Source organism: Phragmites australis, chromosome 21 (assembly GCF_958298935.1).
Source record: "Phragmites australis chromosome 21, lpPhrAust1.1, whole genome shotgun sequence".
Lineage (NCBI taxonomy): Eukaryota > Viridiplantae > Streptophyta > Magnoliopsida > Poales > Poaceae > Phragmites > Phragmites australis.
Window position 1 is genome coordinate 241,174 of NC_084941.1, and position 16,411 is coordinate 257,584.

Genomic DNA, 16,411 nt, shown 5'->3' on the forward strand with positions numbered 1-16,411 from the left:
AGGTCTGTGAAATACGAAGGAGTGTGGTTCCTTGCCAATCTTGTCGAGAAGGAGGTTGACCACGTTGTTATCGGTGTTGAGGAAGCAGTCGAGGAAGGTCGCATCCTCCTTGAGGACTTGAAAACACACTCTCTCTTATCAGGGGAGGTGCTGGGGAATAACACGGAGGAGGAGAGGAGAAAGTGAGTTGGTGATCAAGTTGAACCCATCTCAACGAATTGGATTGGGTTGGAATATGTGGGAAAACTTGTTGGTTGGTTTAGGTTGAGTTGTCAGATTTGTTCTTTAAGTTGGACGGGGTTGAGTTTCCATAGATGTATTATGTGGATTGGGTCGGATTTTATCCCACTAGCAGACCTAGTTGATTTTAACCCATTAGTTTTAGAATTCCTAACTGAACCTCGTCTCTTAAAACATCGCCGATCCTTACACAGCGCTAGTATTATCTTGAAGCAGGTAGCTAGCAGTTTGGCACGTCTCTGCTAATTGGGCTGGATGAAAGCAGCAGCTAGTTCCTAGCTGCTGCCTGCCTGCCGGTGGGATACTAGTTAGTTGGTTGGTTAGATCACAGTAGTATAGTACAGTATATGGATTATGGAGTAGATTTGATGTGTTTGTTGGTAATCTTTGTGTTGGTTTGGTGAAGTCTGCTGTAATCTGCTGGCGCTCGCAATTTGTCTCGAATACGGAGGAGGGGACTTTTCATTGACCCTGCGTGCCGTGCCGAGAGAGAGAGAGAGAGAGAGAGAGAGAGAGAGAGGCATGGCGCGCGTCTCGAATGCCAAGAAGCGCCCCCCGCCCGCCGACGGCAGCTTCGATCTCTTCCACTCGGGCCACGCCCGCGCCCTCGAGCAGGCCAAGAAGCTGTATGTTTGTTTTCTCTTCTAACTCCCTCCCCTCCCCTCCTCAATTGCCACAAGGATACATCATAGATCCATCGCGGCGGCTCGCCTCCATCCAACGACAACGAGATTGCAGTTCCACGGACTCCATTAGATCTAGTATTGACATCTCCATTCCCCCTTCATCACCTGGATCTGGATATGTGCATTTACTGTTAGTTTGCCATTGCTGCTGCCAAATCACCGCAGGTTCCCCAACACCTATCTGCTCGTCGGATGCTGCAACGACCACCTCACCTACCGCTACAAGGGCAAGACCGTCATGACCCAGGATGAGCGATACGAGTCCCTGCGCCACTGCAAGTCACTACTGCTAACTGAACCAACTACTTTTCCCCCCAACTTATTATGCCCAGACCCAGTAATATCATATCATATTCTCTGCAAATGTTGGTTGCTGCTACTTAGTATATTATGCACCATAGGTCTTGGATGCAATCCATTGTGTGCTAGTGCTGTATGTTGCACCTATTTTCCGTTACAGTGTTAATTGAAGGGAATACACTGTAAAAATCGGCAATGCTCTTGCCGTCTTTTCGGGAAAAAAAATATATTACTGAGTAGATGTCTAACAAATTATTCCTCAACTGCAGCTACTCAATTCTTCTTGATACCACCATATCTGATCCATTTAGTATGCTAAGCCTCTGTTCGGTAGACTGGACTGCCCAACAATTTGCGTAGGTTGCTGCATCATGCTGCTTTTTTTGTGTCTTCTCAGTTGCTTTGTCAATCACACTTCGCTTAGACTGTTGCAAAGATTCGGAGATTATTGCAAACAAGATGTTCAGCCTCTCATTTCTTTAATAGCAAAAAAATAGGTCATCTCACAAAAACAACCATACTGGGAGGTTTTCAAAACTCTGCTATTTCACGGATGAAATGAAATTTAACCGTGCTCCTTCCTGATGCACTAATTGTCTAACCATCTATCTGCTGCTTTTAGGTGGGTCGATGAGGTCATTCCTGATGCTCCGTGGGTTCTCACTCAAGAGTTCATTGATAAGCATCAGATTGACTATGCTGTTCATGATGCTCTACCGTAAGTATGACTTGCACAAGTTCTATTTCAGATATTTCCTGTCCTCCCTCTAATCAGCCCGATTAACTACACAATCTCTGTTCTTGTACAGTTATGCAGATACTAGTGGAGCTGCAAATGACGTCTATGAATTTGGAAGTTCATGTGGCTGCGGCTAGTGTAACTAGAGGTCATTCTTTTTCCTTTGCTTCCTCACTGAAAATTACCTTAGTGCATTGGGTCAAAAAGATTGGAAAATTCAAGGAAACAAAGAGGACAGACGGGGTATCTACTTCAGACCTCATAATGCGGATTTTGAAGGACTACAATCAGTATGTCATGAGGAATTTAGCACGAGGAAGGATCTAGGCGTGAGCTCTGTTAAAGGTTAGACACATTTCTAGCATCAGTTTATTTGGGGGGTGTTCAGCGAAATTCTGATATATAGAATGTAAATACTTTTGTGGTTTTGCCAGTAATAACATTTCTTCTTGTCTTGTTACTGTTGCATCAGGAGAAACAACTCCAAGTTAATATGAAGATAAATAAACTGTGAGAGACTGAAGGCGCATCAAGAAAAGGTTTCCCTGCCTGTTGTTTTAAGATTGATTCATGCATGCCCCGTGCAGCCGCCTCGCGCCGCCTCGCCCCTCGCGTCGTGCAGCCCTCGCCGGCCCCTATTTAAAGGGATGCACAGTGCACGGTTTCGTCCCCATTCACACCTCCACTTCTCCCTCCAAGCACCTTCGCCGCCTCCCTTCGAACACCGTCGCCGCCGCCGGTGAGCTTCCCCCCCCCCCGGTCGTTCTTCTCTCTCTCTCCCTCTCTTCTCCCCCCTGTGGGACGTACCTGGGTCTCCCGCTGCTTCCCGTCGTCGGTTGCCGCATTCCATCGCCGGCTAAAGCCCGCTTCCCCCCCGCCCGCCAGCTCCACCCCGCTAGCTGGATCTAGCCGCCGCCGCCGGCCTCCGCGTCGCCCTTTCCCTCTCCCTCTGTCGCCCCCCCCCCTCGTTCTCCCCGTCAGAGCAGCCGGGCCAGCTCCTCTTCACCCTCTCTCTTTTATCCTTCTCTCTCTCTCCTGCGGCTGACAGCCGGGCCCCGCAAAACTGAGCCGCCGCCACAAAACTGAGCCGCCACAACTAAAACCAAGCCGAGCTGCTGATAAAACTAAGCCGAGCCGAGAGCCGAGCCCCGAGCCGATTCAAACGGAATATTTCAGGAATATTCCTCCCTTTTCTTTTTTCTGATTTTCTCTCCCAGCAAAACTTCCAAAGCCCGTTTCTCCTCCGTCCTAACTCCGTTTTCAACGATTCTTCCATCGAAATTCATCTAAATTCGAGATCTACCCGATCATGTCAATTTCTTAATTTTTGTAAATTGTTTAGTCATTGTTTTAATCGTTTAATTGATTATGTGCGCATTTATCGTTGTTGTGATTATTAGAGGAAGGAGCATTCGAGGAAGACCCTGAGGATCTGGAGTTTGAAGAAGGAGCGAATGAGGACTTTAATGAAGGCAAGTCCTACAACTGTTGATCATATTGATCCTATGTTTTCAAATACAACCTGTAGAGTCATTGTTTCAAACAATATGGATATGCATGATTAAGTTAATAGTTGTGATTTTAAAGAAATGCTAGAATAGCTATGACCTAGCTTGTTTATGCCATACCTTGATGTTGTTACCTTTATTCTGTTGAAACCCTAGAAGGTCCTTAACATCAACTATAATGATTGTTTGGATAAATGCTTGTTTACTAGTATACTTAGGATTGCTTCGCTCAAAAGAAAGAACTAGATTATTTACATATGTTAATCATATTTTTCAAAAATGTGAAGTAATGTGTGCTTGGTGCGTGTGCGTGTAAAACTTATGTTCTTGGGGAAAACTCTAGAGTAATGTTGATGAGGGTGAGTAAGGTACCCCACAAAGGTGGGAACTACCTTAGGGCAAGGTTCACCTTTGTGGTGTTCTTAATAGAAGACTCTTACCTCGATCGTATAAGGATCGGTTTGTTGTGACATCTTACCTAGTATCCACTCGTATAACCACATGGTATGAATGGGCAAGACTTGACCTAACCCCTCCGACTTAGTTTGGTACCCATCGGAGGTCGATAGTGGCAATGGGGAACAGGAGAAGACTTGGGTGGTACGTAGCCCAAGGTTCGACTGGTAATATAGTTAAGGCTATGACAAAGCCTTGAGATTGCTAAGTGGTCCTTCCCATGGATCTTCTAAGGCCCCTGGTATCTTAGTGTTCTATGAGTGGATATTGTGACTACGTTGTGAGGTCGTTGCGTCTCGTTATGATAGCTCCACCAGTTGCTAAGATGGGAGCATGTGTATATCTTGTGGGTAAAGTGTACAACCTCTGCAGAGTGTTAAATCTATCCGGATAGCCCTCAGTCAAGTACATGCTATGGTTTAGTCACAATGATTAGCTTTTTGGCGTGAGTACCTCCTTGGTGTGTGAGTGGGTAGTGTGCCCGTATTTTCGAAAAGAAGGGTTTTGGTTTTGTGCACTAAGCCTTCTGGACTGTGTGTCCACCAGCAAAAGACTTGTGGGAACTAGCGGGATGGAAGTATCTCCCCCAGACCCGTCAATCCGTATAAGCTCAACTTATATGTTCCCTTCAGAAATATTTTTTAAAATAGTCTTTGCAAAATGAACCTTGCATAAAAAATTAGATTTATGCAAAAAACTAAAAGACTACAGCCTTATCCTTGATCTACCCATATGCATCTAATATTCACCCCTTGAGGTAGGATTTGCTGAGTAACTTATGTACTCACGCTTGCTAATTATAGACCCAAATGATCCAGAGGCCGACTTCGTCGAAAAGGAAGATGAAGAATAGAGAAGCTGGTTTCGTCCGCACTCAAGCTGCCTGTAGGGTATGGGTCGTTTTTGCGTTGTTTCCGTTGTGCTATAATGGTTTGTTAAATTATACATACGGGTCTTTATTGTAATGAATTATGTGTTTTACCTTATTATCGTACTTAATCGATGTATGTCTATGATGTTTATTTATGTTAGTAATTTGTGCGTATCAGCTACTGATCTAGTAACTGTTATGAGCTACACGAGATGATCTAAAGGAGAGGTGCGACATCATGACTCTTTCCAAATCCTTCTGGGCCTTTCCCAAATGTTTCTTAGGACTTTTGAGGACTCGATTGGCCCAGTCATGCAATTCGGCATGCATGCAAACTTGCTGAGCACTTCTGATTTAAATTGTTGTCGTTCCCAAGCCTGCTGCGCTTCTTCAGGAAAATTCTCTTCACTGAACCATTTTGCCTCAAATCTGTTGGGTCCCCAAGTCATGCATGAGCTTATGGCCCATGGGCCAGCCAGCGTCAATCAGGTGGGGCAGTGAGGCCGAGGTGGCGGAACCGCCGGTGATGCCGTCGGCGCGCGGCGGTTAGCCATCCCCTTGCTTGCTTGGTGCCGCCGTCGCTTTCCTTTTCCTTGTGCGGAGAGGAGAGGAGAGGACAGGAGGGAGAGGAGAGGAGAGGAGAGAATCAACCGATCAGTGAGGTGAGGTGAGGTCTGAGCCCAACCATCTCAATCCCAACCCCATCCTGCCGATGATTTCAGGCCACAGCTCTCGTCTCGTCGCATCTCCGTTACCTGCCTGCTCTGCTCTGCTCTGCTCTGCTCCAGGCGCGCGAGCGAGCAGCAACAAGGAGGGCAACTCCGCGCACCAAATTCCACGCCATGGCAACGACCGCCATGATTGGGATTCCCGCCTTTCCCCGTAGCCACCACCCGCTCTCCGCTCGCCCCCGCGCCACGTCGCCCGCCGCCTCCTGCACGCTTCCCCGATGCAGACTGCTGCTCACACGCCATTCTTCTTGTTCCGCCTCCTCTGTCCCTCCGCCCCGTGGCCGTCCAACAGCAGCATTCAAGCGCACCACTTCCGGCAGCACCAACTTCATGGGTCCACCTCACAATGGCACCGCCACGCTTCACCGATCATCATCGTCCGACCTTCGCCAGCGCCTGATCGTCCCCAACTCCACCTCCGGTGCCAGTGCCACGCCCAGTTCATCCGGACTGCTGTCCACTGTGAGGACATGCTTCATTTTCTTTCTTTATGCTCGATCTTGCCAAAAATCTTCTCTTTTCCCCTCCCCTCTCTCTCTCTCTCTCTCTCTCTCTCTCTCTCTCTCTCCTGAAATCCATTCCACTTTCAGGTTCTTGGCGTTGCGCACCTGCTCGTGTCGCTGGGCATCGTGCTCGCCACCGACAAGTTCCTCAAACAGGCCTTCGTCGCCGCGTCCATCAAGTTCCCAAGCGCCCTCTTTGGCATGTTCTGCGTCTTCTCCGTGCTCGTCGTCTTCGACACCTTCGTGCCTGCTCTCGCCAAGGGCTTCATGGATTTCTTTGAGCCCGCCACCCTGTTCATCCAGAGGTGGCTGCCCTTGTTCTATGTCCCGTCGCTGGTCGTGCTGCCGCTTGCGGTCAGGGATGTCCCAGCTGCTTCGGGCCTCAAGATTTTCTTAATCACTTGTATGTATTCTTCCCGATCATAAATTTCTCTCATTTTTTCTCTGCATAAATTTAGTTAGTAGCTAGACTTTGGTGCTGCTACCTGTTACTAGTCAGCATCCCCTGCGCTGCATATCAAATTATGATACTGTAACACTGTATTACTTCCGGATCTAGTTTTTCAACCTGCAACCACTAGTAAACAACATATTGGCAATTGAAACGTATGTGTATCTAGTAATACCATCACAATCCATGTGTTGTGTTTAGCTACTTATGTGACATGTGTGCACACGAAATACATGCTAGTGAAGGAATTATATTTGATCACATCCATACAAGATTGATTTTATATTCTGCATTTAGTTGTGCCCTTGCAGTGCAGATTTTCATTTTCCCAAAAAAATGTGGAACATCTATTGTTATATGGTTTTAATTTTGCTTTCTTTTCTGTTCTAGTTGGTGGCTGGTTTGCTTCACTCGCGGTTGCAGGATATACCGCACTAGCTGTGAGAAAACTTGTGAAGACACAGCTTATACCAGCAGAGCCCATGAGCAAACCATCTCCTTTTTCGACATTCGAAATTTGGGCATGGGCTGCTATCTTTGTTGCATCATTTGGTGTTGCATATTTCAATCCCACAGCACTTGGTACCACAGCAAGAACATGTCTTCCTTTCCTGCTCGCTTCCACTGTACTGGGATACATGGTTGGTTCTGGGTAAATATGCTCGTATAAACTCAATAGGATGCAAAGTATGCACACAGTTTATTCTATTTACCTGACGACCTGGTACGTTTCAGGTTACCATCTGGTGTCAAGAAAGTGTTACATCCAATCATCTCCTGCGCGCTTTCTGCTGATTTGGCTGCTGTAGCATATGGGTACCTCTCCGGGTCTGGAATTGATGCTGTGCTAGGTTTATATGCTAAACCCTAATACTCCTACATTTAAATTGCGAATTCTTTAGTTTCAGAAGAGTTGTCTTGAAAGCTGAAAACATTGTTGCAAGTGTGACAGTAGAGATTACCGTGCATCAAGTAACATTAGTACATAAACGGAGTATCATACTGCTCTCAGAAAAGTGGCGCCTCTCCAGGTGATTACCTTACAAAGGCGCCCTCTAATCCTGGAGCTGGTGATGTTCTAATGGGTTTCCTTGGGTCCGTGATCATATCATTTGCATTCTCAATGTTCAAGCAGAGAAAGGTACTACTGATTAACTGCAGCTAAGTAGCGTGGTTATTCTGAGACATTAGCTCTATTTTCCTGCCGGTGCCTGCTGTCTAGTTGCTAACTTGTTTTTGTTCTGGACTTCAGCTCGTAAAGAGGCATGCAGCTGAGATTTTCACATCAATCGCCATTGCATCGACATTCTCGTTGTACTCAACTGCTGTCTTAGGGCGCCTGATAGGGCTAGAGCCGACGTTAACCATATCGATACTACCAAGGTGTATTACTGTGGCGCTGGCTTTGAGCATAGTATCTTTCTTTGAAGGTAAACCTTAGCCTGCATTCTCCTGTGTATTATTTTTTATTTTTTCTGTAGTAGATATGAGGAGGAGAGTGGGTTAGGTGTGGAATTTTTCTGTTAAATCCTGGGCTATGACTTTGATGATTAGTTCCCTTGTATTCAGAGGCAAGTTAACAGTAGGTCAATTAACTCGATTCCTTAGGAAGAGCTGAATCTTGTTGCCATCTGTCTTTGCTTGGTGAACGATTCATGGCTTTTTTTTTTTCTGGTGGTTCAGGTGTAAACTCTTCACTAACCGCTGCCGTGGTTGTCCTTACCGGGCTCATTGGTGCGAATTTTGTCCAAGCAGCTATGGATAAACTTGGTCTGAACGACCCGATCGCCAGAGGAATAGGGACAGCTTCCAGGTAATTTGCTCGTCCTTCTACTTTACTCTGTGACTGTGAGCATGATCAGGTAGCAGGTACTAATCTTGTTTGGTTGATGGAGCAGTGCTCATGGACTGGGAACAGCAGCACTGTCAGCCAAGGAGCCTGAAGCGCTCCCTTTCTGCGCCATCGCTTACGGTCTCACGGGGATTTTTGGCTCGCTGATTTGCTCGGTTCCAGCAGTGAGGCAGAGCTTGACATTCATAGCCGGGTGACGAGTCGTTGGTCAAGTCACCTGTAAAAAACTCTTGTTCAGAAGATGGCAAAACAATATGCCACTGTGAAAATTTTGGGTCAGAGTGTAAAAGTTTACTCCCATATTGCATTTCACCTGTTGCCATGCTAGACAGAGATGGATTCATTCTGCTGTTTGAGACATCAGCTATTTCTCAAAGTAGAGGCAATTTGCAGCATGCAATTGGATGAATGAACACAGACGCAGTAGTGCAGTACTCAATCAGTGAAGGAGTGCTGAGGGTGGCAGTCCACTCGGTGGCCACCGCCCGTATGTATGTAGGTGAGGTACCACCAATCCAGCAGAGAGCAGACAGAGCAAGATTCTCAGCTCACACAATCAGAGCTTCGTGGACCTCTTATACACTTATTCCTACTCTATTTCTCTTCTTAATTGAAAACCTGCTGATTCTCTATTTCTCTTCTTAATTGAAAACCTGCTGATTCTCAACTCACACAAAGAGAGCTTCAGCTCACACACAGACACAGTCCACACTCCACTGCCTGCAGTAGCAATACCCCCAGATCCCGCTGACATTCTCCTAGCCAAGCGTGCCGGCGATGAGGAAGACGACGGTGACCTCCACCTCCACAGGCACAGGGACAGGAGGAGGTGGTGGCCTCAACCTCAGCGTGAAGTTGAACGTGGTGCTGCTGCTGTCGGTGGTGGCCACCAACCTGGTATCCCTCTACCACCTCTCCCTCCGCGCCGCCGCTCCTCCCTTCCCTCCAGCACCAGCACCAGCAGCAGATCCACCAAGATGACCAGGAGCTGGCCCGTCAGCTGGACGCCATCCGCGCGGGAGTGTCGCAGCTGAACCACCTCCGCTCCTCGTCCCCTTCGCCGCTGCCTCCCCCGCCGGAGCTGCTCCTCTACTCCTGCCTCGCCCCCGTCGCCTCCGCCTGCTCGGCGCATCCGGACCTCCTCCACCGCTACATGTCCTACGCCCCCTTCGCGCCCTGCCCCGACGACACCCTCTCCCTCGCTGAGCCCCTCCTCCTCCGCGGATGCCACCCGCTCCCGCGCCGCAGGTGCTTCTCTCCCACCACAGCATCGTCCGCGTCCATGCTCATGCTCCCCACCGACCCCTTCTCCCCGCTCCCCGACGCCGCCGTCCGCTGGCCCAAGGACGGGAAGGGCACATCTTCTCCTGCCTGCCGCTGTCGCTGGGCTTCGACGTGGCGCGCACGGAGGCCACCCGGTTCCTCTGAGCGCGGGGGGCCCTGGACCTGACCGCACCGCAGCTGCTACGGCTGGCGTCGCTGAGTCGCGCGGGGCCCATCAGGCTCGGGCTCGACATCGGCGGCGGCACGGGCACTCTGGCGGCGCGGCTCAAGAAGCTAGCCAACGCCACCGTCCTAACTACAACGATGAACCTGGGCGCGCCCTACTCGGAGGCGGCGGCGGCGCCCAGGGTGGTGCCGCTGCACGCGCCGCTGCAGCAGCGGTTCCCGGTGGGGGACGGCACCATGGACGTGGTGCGGGCGGGGCACGCCATGAACCGGTGGATCCCGGAGGCGGCGCTGGAGTTCCTGTGGTACGACGCCGACAGGGTGCTGCGCCCAGGCGGCCTGCTCTGGGTGGACCACTTCTGGTGCCGGAGGAGCGACCTGGAGGGCATCTACGCCGCCATGCTGCGGGAGCTCGCCTACAAGACCATAAAGCGGGCCGTCGACGACAAGGCCGGCAACAGTGGGAAGGACGTGGTGTACCTCACCACGCTGCTGCAGAAGCCATTTTTCACTTAGTTTCAGTCAACAAACATTTTTTAAAATTAATTTAAAATCTTACAACTATTTAAACACATGTTAAAAAATTACAACTTCTAATACTCATTTAAAAACCTATAATTATTTTAACATATGTTAAAAAAACTATAATTTTCTTACCGCGAGTCCACATGTAATCCTCTCGCAATAAATACGCCTACGGTTAATACTCATATTACATGCTACAGAGGATGACATATGAATTTATAGTAAGAAAATTATATTTTTTTATAATATGTGTTAAAATAATTATAAGTTTTAAAATGAGTACTTGAAATTATAGTTTCTATAATATATATTAAAATAGTTATATTTTTTAAAAAAAATATATTTTTAAGGTAAAGGAACAAACACTTTCTGCAGCTCAGCTGTCTGAATCGATGTATGTATTGCGTATCCGAGATGAACGGTAAAAATCCAAAAATAGACCATATATATAAGCGTATTTGTCAAAATAGATAACATATTAGTGTATTTATAATTTTAGCATCCATATTCGACACCTTATTTACCGAAAAACGATTTTCGCTACACTGTATCCTGAAAATACGTGGGCTCGAACATATTTGACACATCGTGTACTGAATATCAACTGTATTCGGCACACCGTGTGCCAAATATGGTCGGGCATGATCGTCGCGTCTTTGTCGCTTCACGCCTCATAGGGTCTCGTCGAGTTTTATGCTGCCGGTGCTTTCGGCTCGGCGGGTTGTGTTGGTGTTAAGTGTGTTGCTTTCTGCCTTTTGTGCTGAGTGCGTCGCTTGCTACACGCTATAAGGTGCATGGTGAGGAGGAGCAGCAAAGGCAGCGCAATGTAGCACGAGGCGAGCAGCGGAGCTCAGGCGAAGAGCAGCAGTGCAGCGCGAGGTGAGGAGTAGTAGCACGAGGCGAGGAGGACCAGCAACGCGAGGAGAGGAAGCTCAGCAGCGCGAGATCATATATAGTAAGTATTTATATTATGTAGGTAATTAGTACTTAGATTATTAATAATAATTAGAGTAAGTACATTGTTTAATCCATTCAATTAGATTTGTTAAATTAGAGTACTTAGATTAGGTATGTAATTAATACTTAGATTAGTAATAATTGGAGTAAGTAGATTATTTAATGTGTCCAATTACATTTGATAAATAATATTAAGTTGATAAATTAGAGTAATTAGATTATTTGAATAGTTTGATTATATGAATTTAATTAGTCAGTGTAATTACATTATTGATTTAGTTTAATCAGTGTAATTAGATTATTTCCTTAATATAATTATATGCATGTCATTAACCAGTATCATCAGAGTATTTATGTAATTTAATCAGAGTTATTAGATTTATATAATTAATAGGAGTAATTAGTTTAACATAACTAATTTTATTAATTAGCTTAATCACTTAGATTAATGTATTTATTATTTATCGAGGGGCGTAATTAGTTATGTATCGTATATACATCTAAGTAGTTATTTTATTACATATATGTTTGTTTAGCAGATACGCTATGACTATCCATATTTATTATGAAGAACGTCCCGCTATTTTGCACAGGAGGCTTATATCAATTTAGAACTGCCAGCACATAAAGAGTACTGTTGAGCTACCTATTTACCTAGATGGTCTGAAATCACATGTTATGAGCGTTTTGCGTGTGAACCAACAGTCCTATAATATTGTTCTAGAGGGTGTGCGGCCACGGTTGTTCCAAACAGCTCGATCGTTGTCTATACGTTATTCGAGATAAGAAGGAACAACGTATGAGCTTTGTACTCACACAAGGTATTAGAGGAGAATTTTGAAATGGGAGTATACGTAAACATAATGTCACGACTGGTGCAAGATGATACAGTGACTAGCGTGAAATGATCAGGCCAGCATGTGATGCATGAAGAGGAGGGAGGGCATGTCGGGGAGGGCAGTTCCGGTACAGAGGGAGCTAGAGTGGACCCTTCTGAGGTAGATGCAGGATGTATGGATGATGAAGCCGGTGGTAGCGGGGATGAAGAAGCTGCTGACAACAATGACCCGGTGCTGGAGATTCAGTACTTTCGTGGTGCTGGGCCGCTGGATTGAATCGTCATTGAGTATAACATCATATCTAACTGGGGATACCAGAATAGTGACATCCAGGTCGGACAACGATTTCGTAACGAGGAGGAGGTCATCCACTTTATTAGTAGCTATACTGTAATCACAAGAAGGGATCACAAATACGCCCGATCTAACCCCACAAAATATGAGGTCAGGTGTATCAAGCACATGAATTATCCTTATTTCATACGAGCATATAAGCCAAAATATGAGAGCTATTTCGTGCTCAATAGACACACCCCACATACATGTAGCGAAGATGCTACTAGGAATGTGAGACACACTGTTGATGCAAGGTTCATAGCCTAACTCCCCATCACCCTAGTTGGCACAAACATTTGTTTATCGCCAAGGTGCAGACTAAGACGGGTATGCTGATCAATTACTACCACGTGACGAGCGAAGCAGAAGGCATTGAAGATATTGTTTGAAAGCTTCGAAGAGTCTTACAACTATGCTCTGAGGCTGTTGCAGAAGATTGCCATGACGAATTCAGGGACTCAGGGAACCATGGCGGATGAGCCGATCAAGCTGGAGGATGGGTCATACAGTAGCACTAATCGATACCTCATTATGTTTTTTTGTTCCTTTGCACAATGTATCGAAGCTTTCAGACTTTGCAAGCCGGTTGTATGTGTGGATACCATATTTCTTAGCGGTAAGTACCATGGTAATCTTATGACAGCGATGACAGCGGATGCAAATAATCAGATCATTCCTCTTGCGTTTGCAATAGTTGAGAGTGAGAACAATGATAGCTAGTTGTGGTTCCTCACCTTGGTGAGAACGCGTGTCGTGGGCAATAGGGAACGAGTTTGTATCATCTCAGACCGCAACAAGGGTCTTCTGCATGCGTTGGACGTGCGGCATGACATCACAAACTACTCCATTGCATAGCCTGATGTGGAGAGAAGGTGGTGCATGCGACACTTGGACGCAAACCTGTACACAAGGTACCACAACAAGGGTCTTGTAAAGATGTTCCAATAGTTGTGCCTTTAGAACCAGTAGGCGAAGTTAAACGAGATATGGAGAAAGTTAAATGAGACCACTCACAAGATGATGGCAGAGCAGGAAGCACAGTGAACCATCTGCGAACGCAAATGGTGGGGGCCTAAATTATCTTTAGCCGTTCACGTGCTACGTTTAGCCAGTGGATAGCGGGAAAGCTAGCGGAGCATTTGGCCATAATCCAGGACACTCACAGTGTCAGGTTAGCACATAGCATTTCGATGGTTGTATTTTACTCTTGCTTATGCAAATATCCCTTCTAAAATTATTATCTCTCATGTTAGGTATACCATCATGACAACGAACATAACAGATTCGTTCAACAATGTCCTAAAGGGTGTACGCGACCTCCCGTTGTGTGCCATCATTGAGCTCACATTCTATAGAACGGCTGACTACTTTTGAGACCGTGGTATAGCTGTAATGGAGTGCAGCACGCGGTTCGCACCTATGGAGGAAATCATATCCAGAAGGAGGAATAAGGCACATTTTCATCGTACTAGGATCTACGACCGGGCCAACAATGAATTCGAGGTCATGTGTCGCCGCCGGTATACTTCAGGGTATAGCGCGGGGGACACCGTGCAACAATGTCAAATTGGTCCTCACGAGGTGAAGTGCACATGCAATAAGCCAAAATTGCACCATATCCCGTGCTTCCATGTCTTTGCCGCTTGCAGAGACATGGATGGCAATGACGGATCACAGTACGTATCACCGTACTTCACGATCGATGCATTAAGGAGCACATGGCTTCAAAAGATGTGTTCCTTCAACATCGAAAGCAGCTACAAAGCAATCGAGTGGCTTAAGTGGGTACCTTATCCTCGAGCACGACACACGGATCCTGGAAGGCCTAGAGCAAGGTGACATGGATATAGCATATGTTGTTGATGACCTACGTAAGTGCAAAATTTGCAAGCAATCTGGCCATGACAGGAGGACTTATCCGACGCAGCAGTAAACTATTATGGTATGATCGAACTCTATTGTATTAGAGTTGTTGCAATTTTGTTTTTTTTATGAAGTTAGTCACAAACATGGTTTGTATTATAAATTGTTATTCGCCTATTCGTTGTTCTACCTATTTTGTAATATATCGTAAGGGTACTAGCATCACATAAATGTTCATGTAATATATGGTACACGTAATAGCTGTTGCCTTACGTTGTTTTTTTTATTGAACCATGAAGCTTGAAATCATTATCATGGCTCACGGTCGTCTTCCTGAGCTTCATCAGCTGCGGTACAATAAGAACCACAGAGGAAAGATGATTTTCACAGGACAACATGTACAACGATTATACGTGCTTTTTAATTGCCACGATAACTTGTTACTTACTCAATACATGTATTGGATACCTTTGCAGTTGGTTCCATTACGTATCAGGAGTGTACACAAGATTAAGGAGTTAGACCCTCGATTTCACGAGCCACTCGCACGGACAGGACTACTGCCGTTAGCTCTCATGATGACCGGAGCTCCCATGGCGGGTTGTTGCAGGACTCCCCTCCTGCCGATTGAAGTGTCACTACTCGTAGGTCTCGTCGACCGCTGGCATCCTGAGACGCACACGTTACACTTTTCTTCTGGTGAGATGGCTGTAACTTTGAGGGATGTGACCAGCAAAGGAGTAGTAGAAGAGTTACTTTCAGACCAGATAATTATTTATTATGTAATGCACTTCATATATTCTAGTGTTATTCATGCTTCATTGAGTTTCTGCATCTTGTAGGTTTGGTGTGAAATATGACATGAAGGATGTTGGCCTCTCCATGTCCTGAATTCATGGGCTACCACAGTTCGGTCTATGCCCACCGGATGCGGACGAGGCTACAATTATGCAGCATTATGATGTATACTTGTATATCATGCTGGGAGGCATCATGTTCTACAACACCGCAGGCGATTATGTCCTCCCTTATATTGTATGGTTAGCGGGTCAGCTCGCCTTACGTTCTTATGAAACGACATCTTACAGTTGGGGATCTGTTATGCTCGCTGCTACGTACAAAGGATTGTGTGCCGAAACCCAGCGGTCAAATAAGACGGGATCTGTTTCAGGCTGCCTACACCTCTTACAGCTATGGAGCTGGGAGTACCTCCCAGTTTGTCGATCATAGGTGAGCAAGAGCTATTATCTAGTCCCTATCTCCGATGGCGTAGCAAATGACTTGAGGCCTACTAAGGGGTATCGGTGGTTTCATGCTAGGCTGAGATGGACTCACCAGCAAGACCATGGTAACTACTCCCAGGTGATTAGTGATCTGGACGTCCTCAGTGCCGATCTCGTGGAGTGGGGTCCATGGCGTATGGCACGAGTGACCGAAATTGCGACTGGAGGCCTCATCACACCCTCTTGTTTACGTGACTCAGACTTATGGATGACCAGATACTTCTTGTTGTATATGAACAACATGGAAATATATTCTTCTGAGCATGTATATACGCAGTTCGGGCATCGACAATTGGTGCCAGTACCTTCCCCATGAGACGCTGGACGGGTGCACGAGTAAGTGTGTTATTGTATGTATCATTATTACATTAAATGATCCATATTAAGAAATTATAACTGTTTATGTCACATATAGGAGAAGCGCACAGGGGACCGTAGGGATGCAAGATTGGTCATCCATTATTTCTGAGCACATAAACAGGTGAACAGAGTCAGCCGCGGTGGTTGTCGTCATTCCTGCTGGACAATACGACGACAGAATGTACTGGGAGTACCTTTCGTGATACCGTTCCTGCACACATGCTATCTTACTCTGCGAACTTGTAGAGCCAGCCCCCAGACCCTTCCCCGAGGATCGTGCCCGCCTTCTTCCTGTTGTGGTAAGTGGTGCGGTACTTCTAACGATTTTCATTAGTATTACACCTGTATTATTGACATGACCCTCATTTTATATAGACCGAAACGACATACAAAAGCATACACAAGCAGAGCAAGCTTGTGGGGAAGCAAGCGTGTCGGAGGATTAACTCCTGTCGCAGGGAT

General features: G+C 46.5%; 2 protein-coding genes and 1 pseudogene across 4 annotated transcripts; all 3 read left to right on the forward strand.

The window, feature by feature from the left end:
* The first annotated feature begins 160 nt into the window (after positions 1-160).
* Positions 161-2,714, forward strand: LOC133903840 (choline-phosphate cytidylyltransferase 2-like). 3 transcript variants are annotated; one of them, XR_009907372.1, is made up of 6 exons: positions 161-866; positions 1,092-1,205; positions 1,849-1,944; positions 2,036-2,078; positions 2,156-2,310; positions 2,438-2,714. XR_009907372.1 is itself a non-coding variant. In XM_062345301.1 (5 exons), the coding sequence occupies exons 1-5, from the start codon at positions 763-765 to the stop codon at positions 2,228-2,230; spliced, it is 432 nt and encodes a 143-aa protein (XP_062201285.1). In that variant the 5' UTR covers positions 161-762; the 3' UTR covers positions 2,231-2,381. The 3 variants fall into 3 exon arrangements, 2 of the variants coding, with proteins under 2 accessions (XP_062201285.1, XP_062201286.1); XM_062345301.1 differs by lacking the exon at positions 2,438-2,714 and having other exon boundaries at positions 2,156-2,381; XM_062345302.1 differs by lacking the exon at positions 2,438-2,714 and having other exon boundaries at positions 165-866; positions 2,036-2,385.
* A 2,695-nt stretch (positions 2,715-5,409) lies between these two features.
* LOC133903309 (plastidal glycolate/glycerate translocator 1, chloroplastic-like) lies at positions 5,410-8,732 on the forward strand. The gene is made up of 8 exons (XM_062344614.1): positions 5,410-5,993; positions 6,122-6,437; positions 6,876-7,137; positions 7,221-7,336; positions 7,517-7,626; positions 7,738-7,915; positions 8,169-8,298; positions 8,384-8,732. The coding sequence occupies exons 1-8, from the start codon at positions 5,643-5,645 to the stop codon at positions 8,532-8,534; spliced, it is 1,614 nt and encodes a 537-aa protein (XP_062200598.1). The 5' UTR covers positions 5,410-5,642; the 3' UTR covers positions 8,535-8,732.
* Positions 8,733-9,027: 295 nt separating this feature from the next.
* Positions 9,028-10,302, forward strand: LOC133903985 (probable methyltransferase At1g29790; annotated as a pseudogene).
* The last annotated feature ends 6,109 nt before the right edge of the window (positions 10,303-16,411 follow it).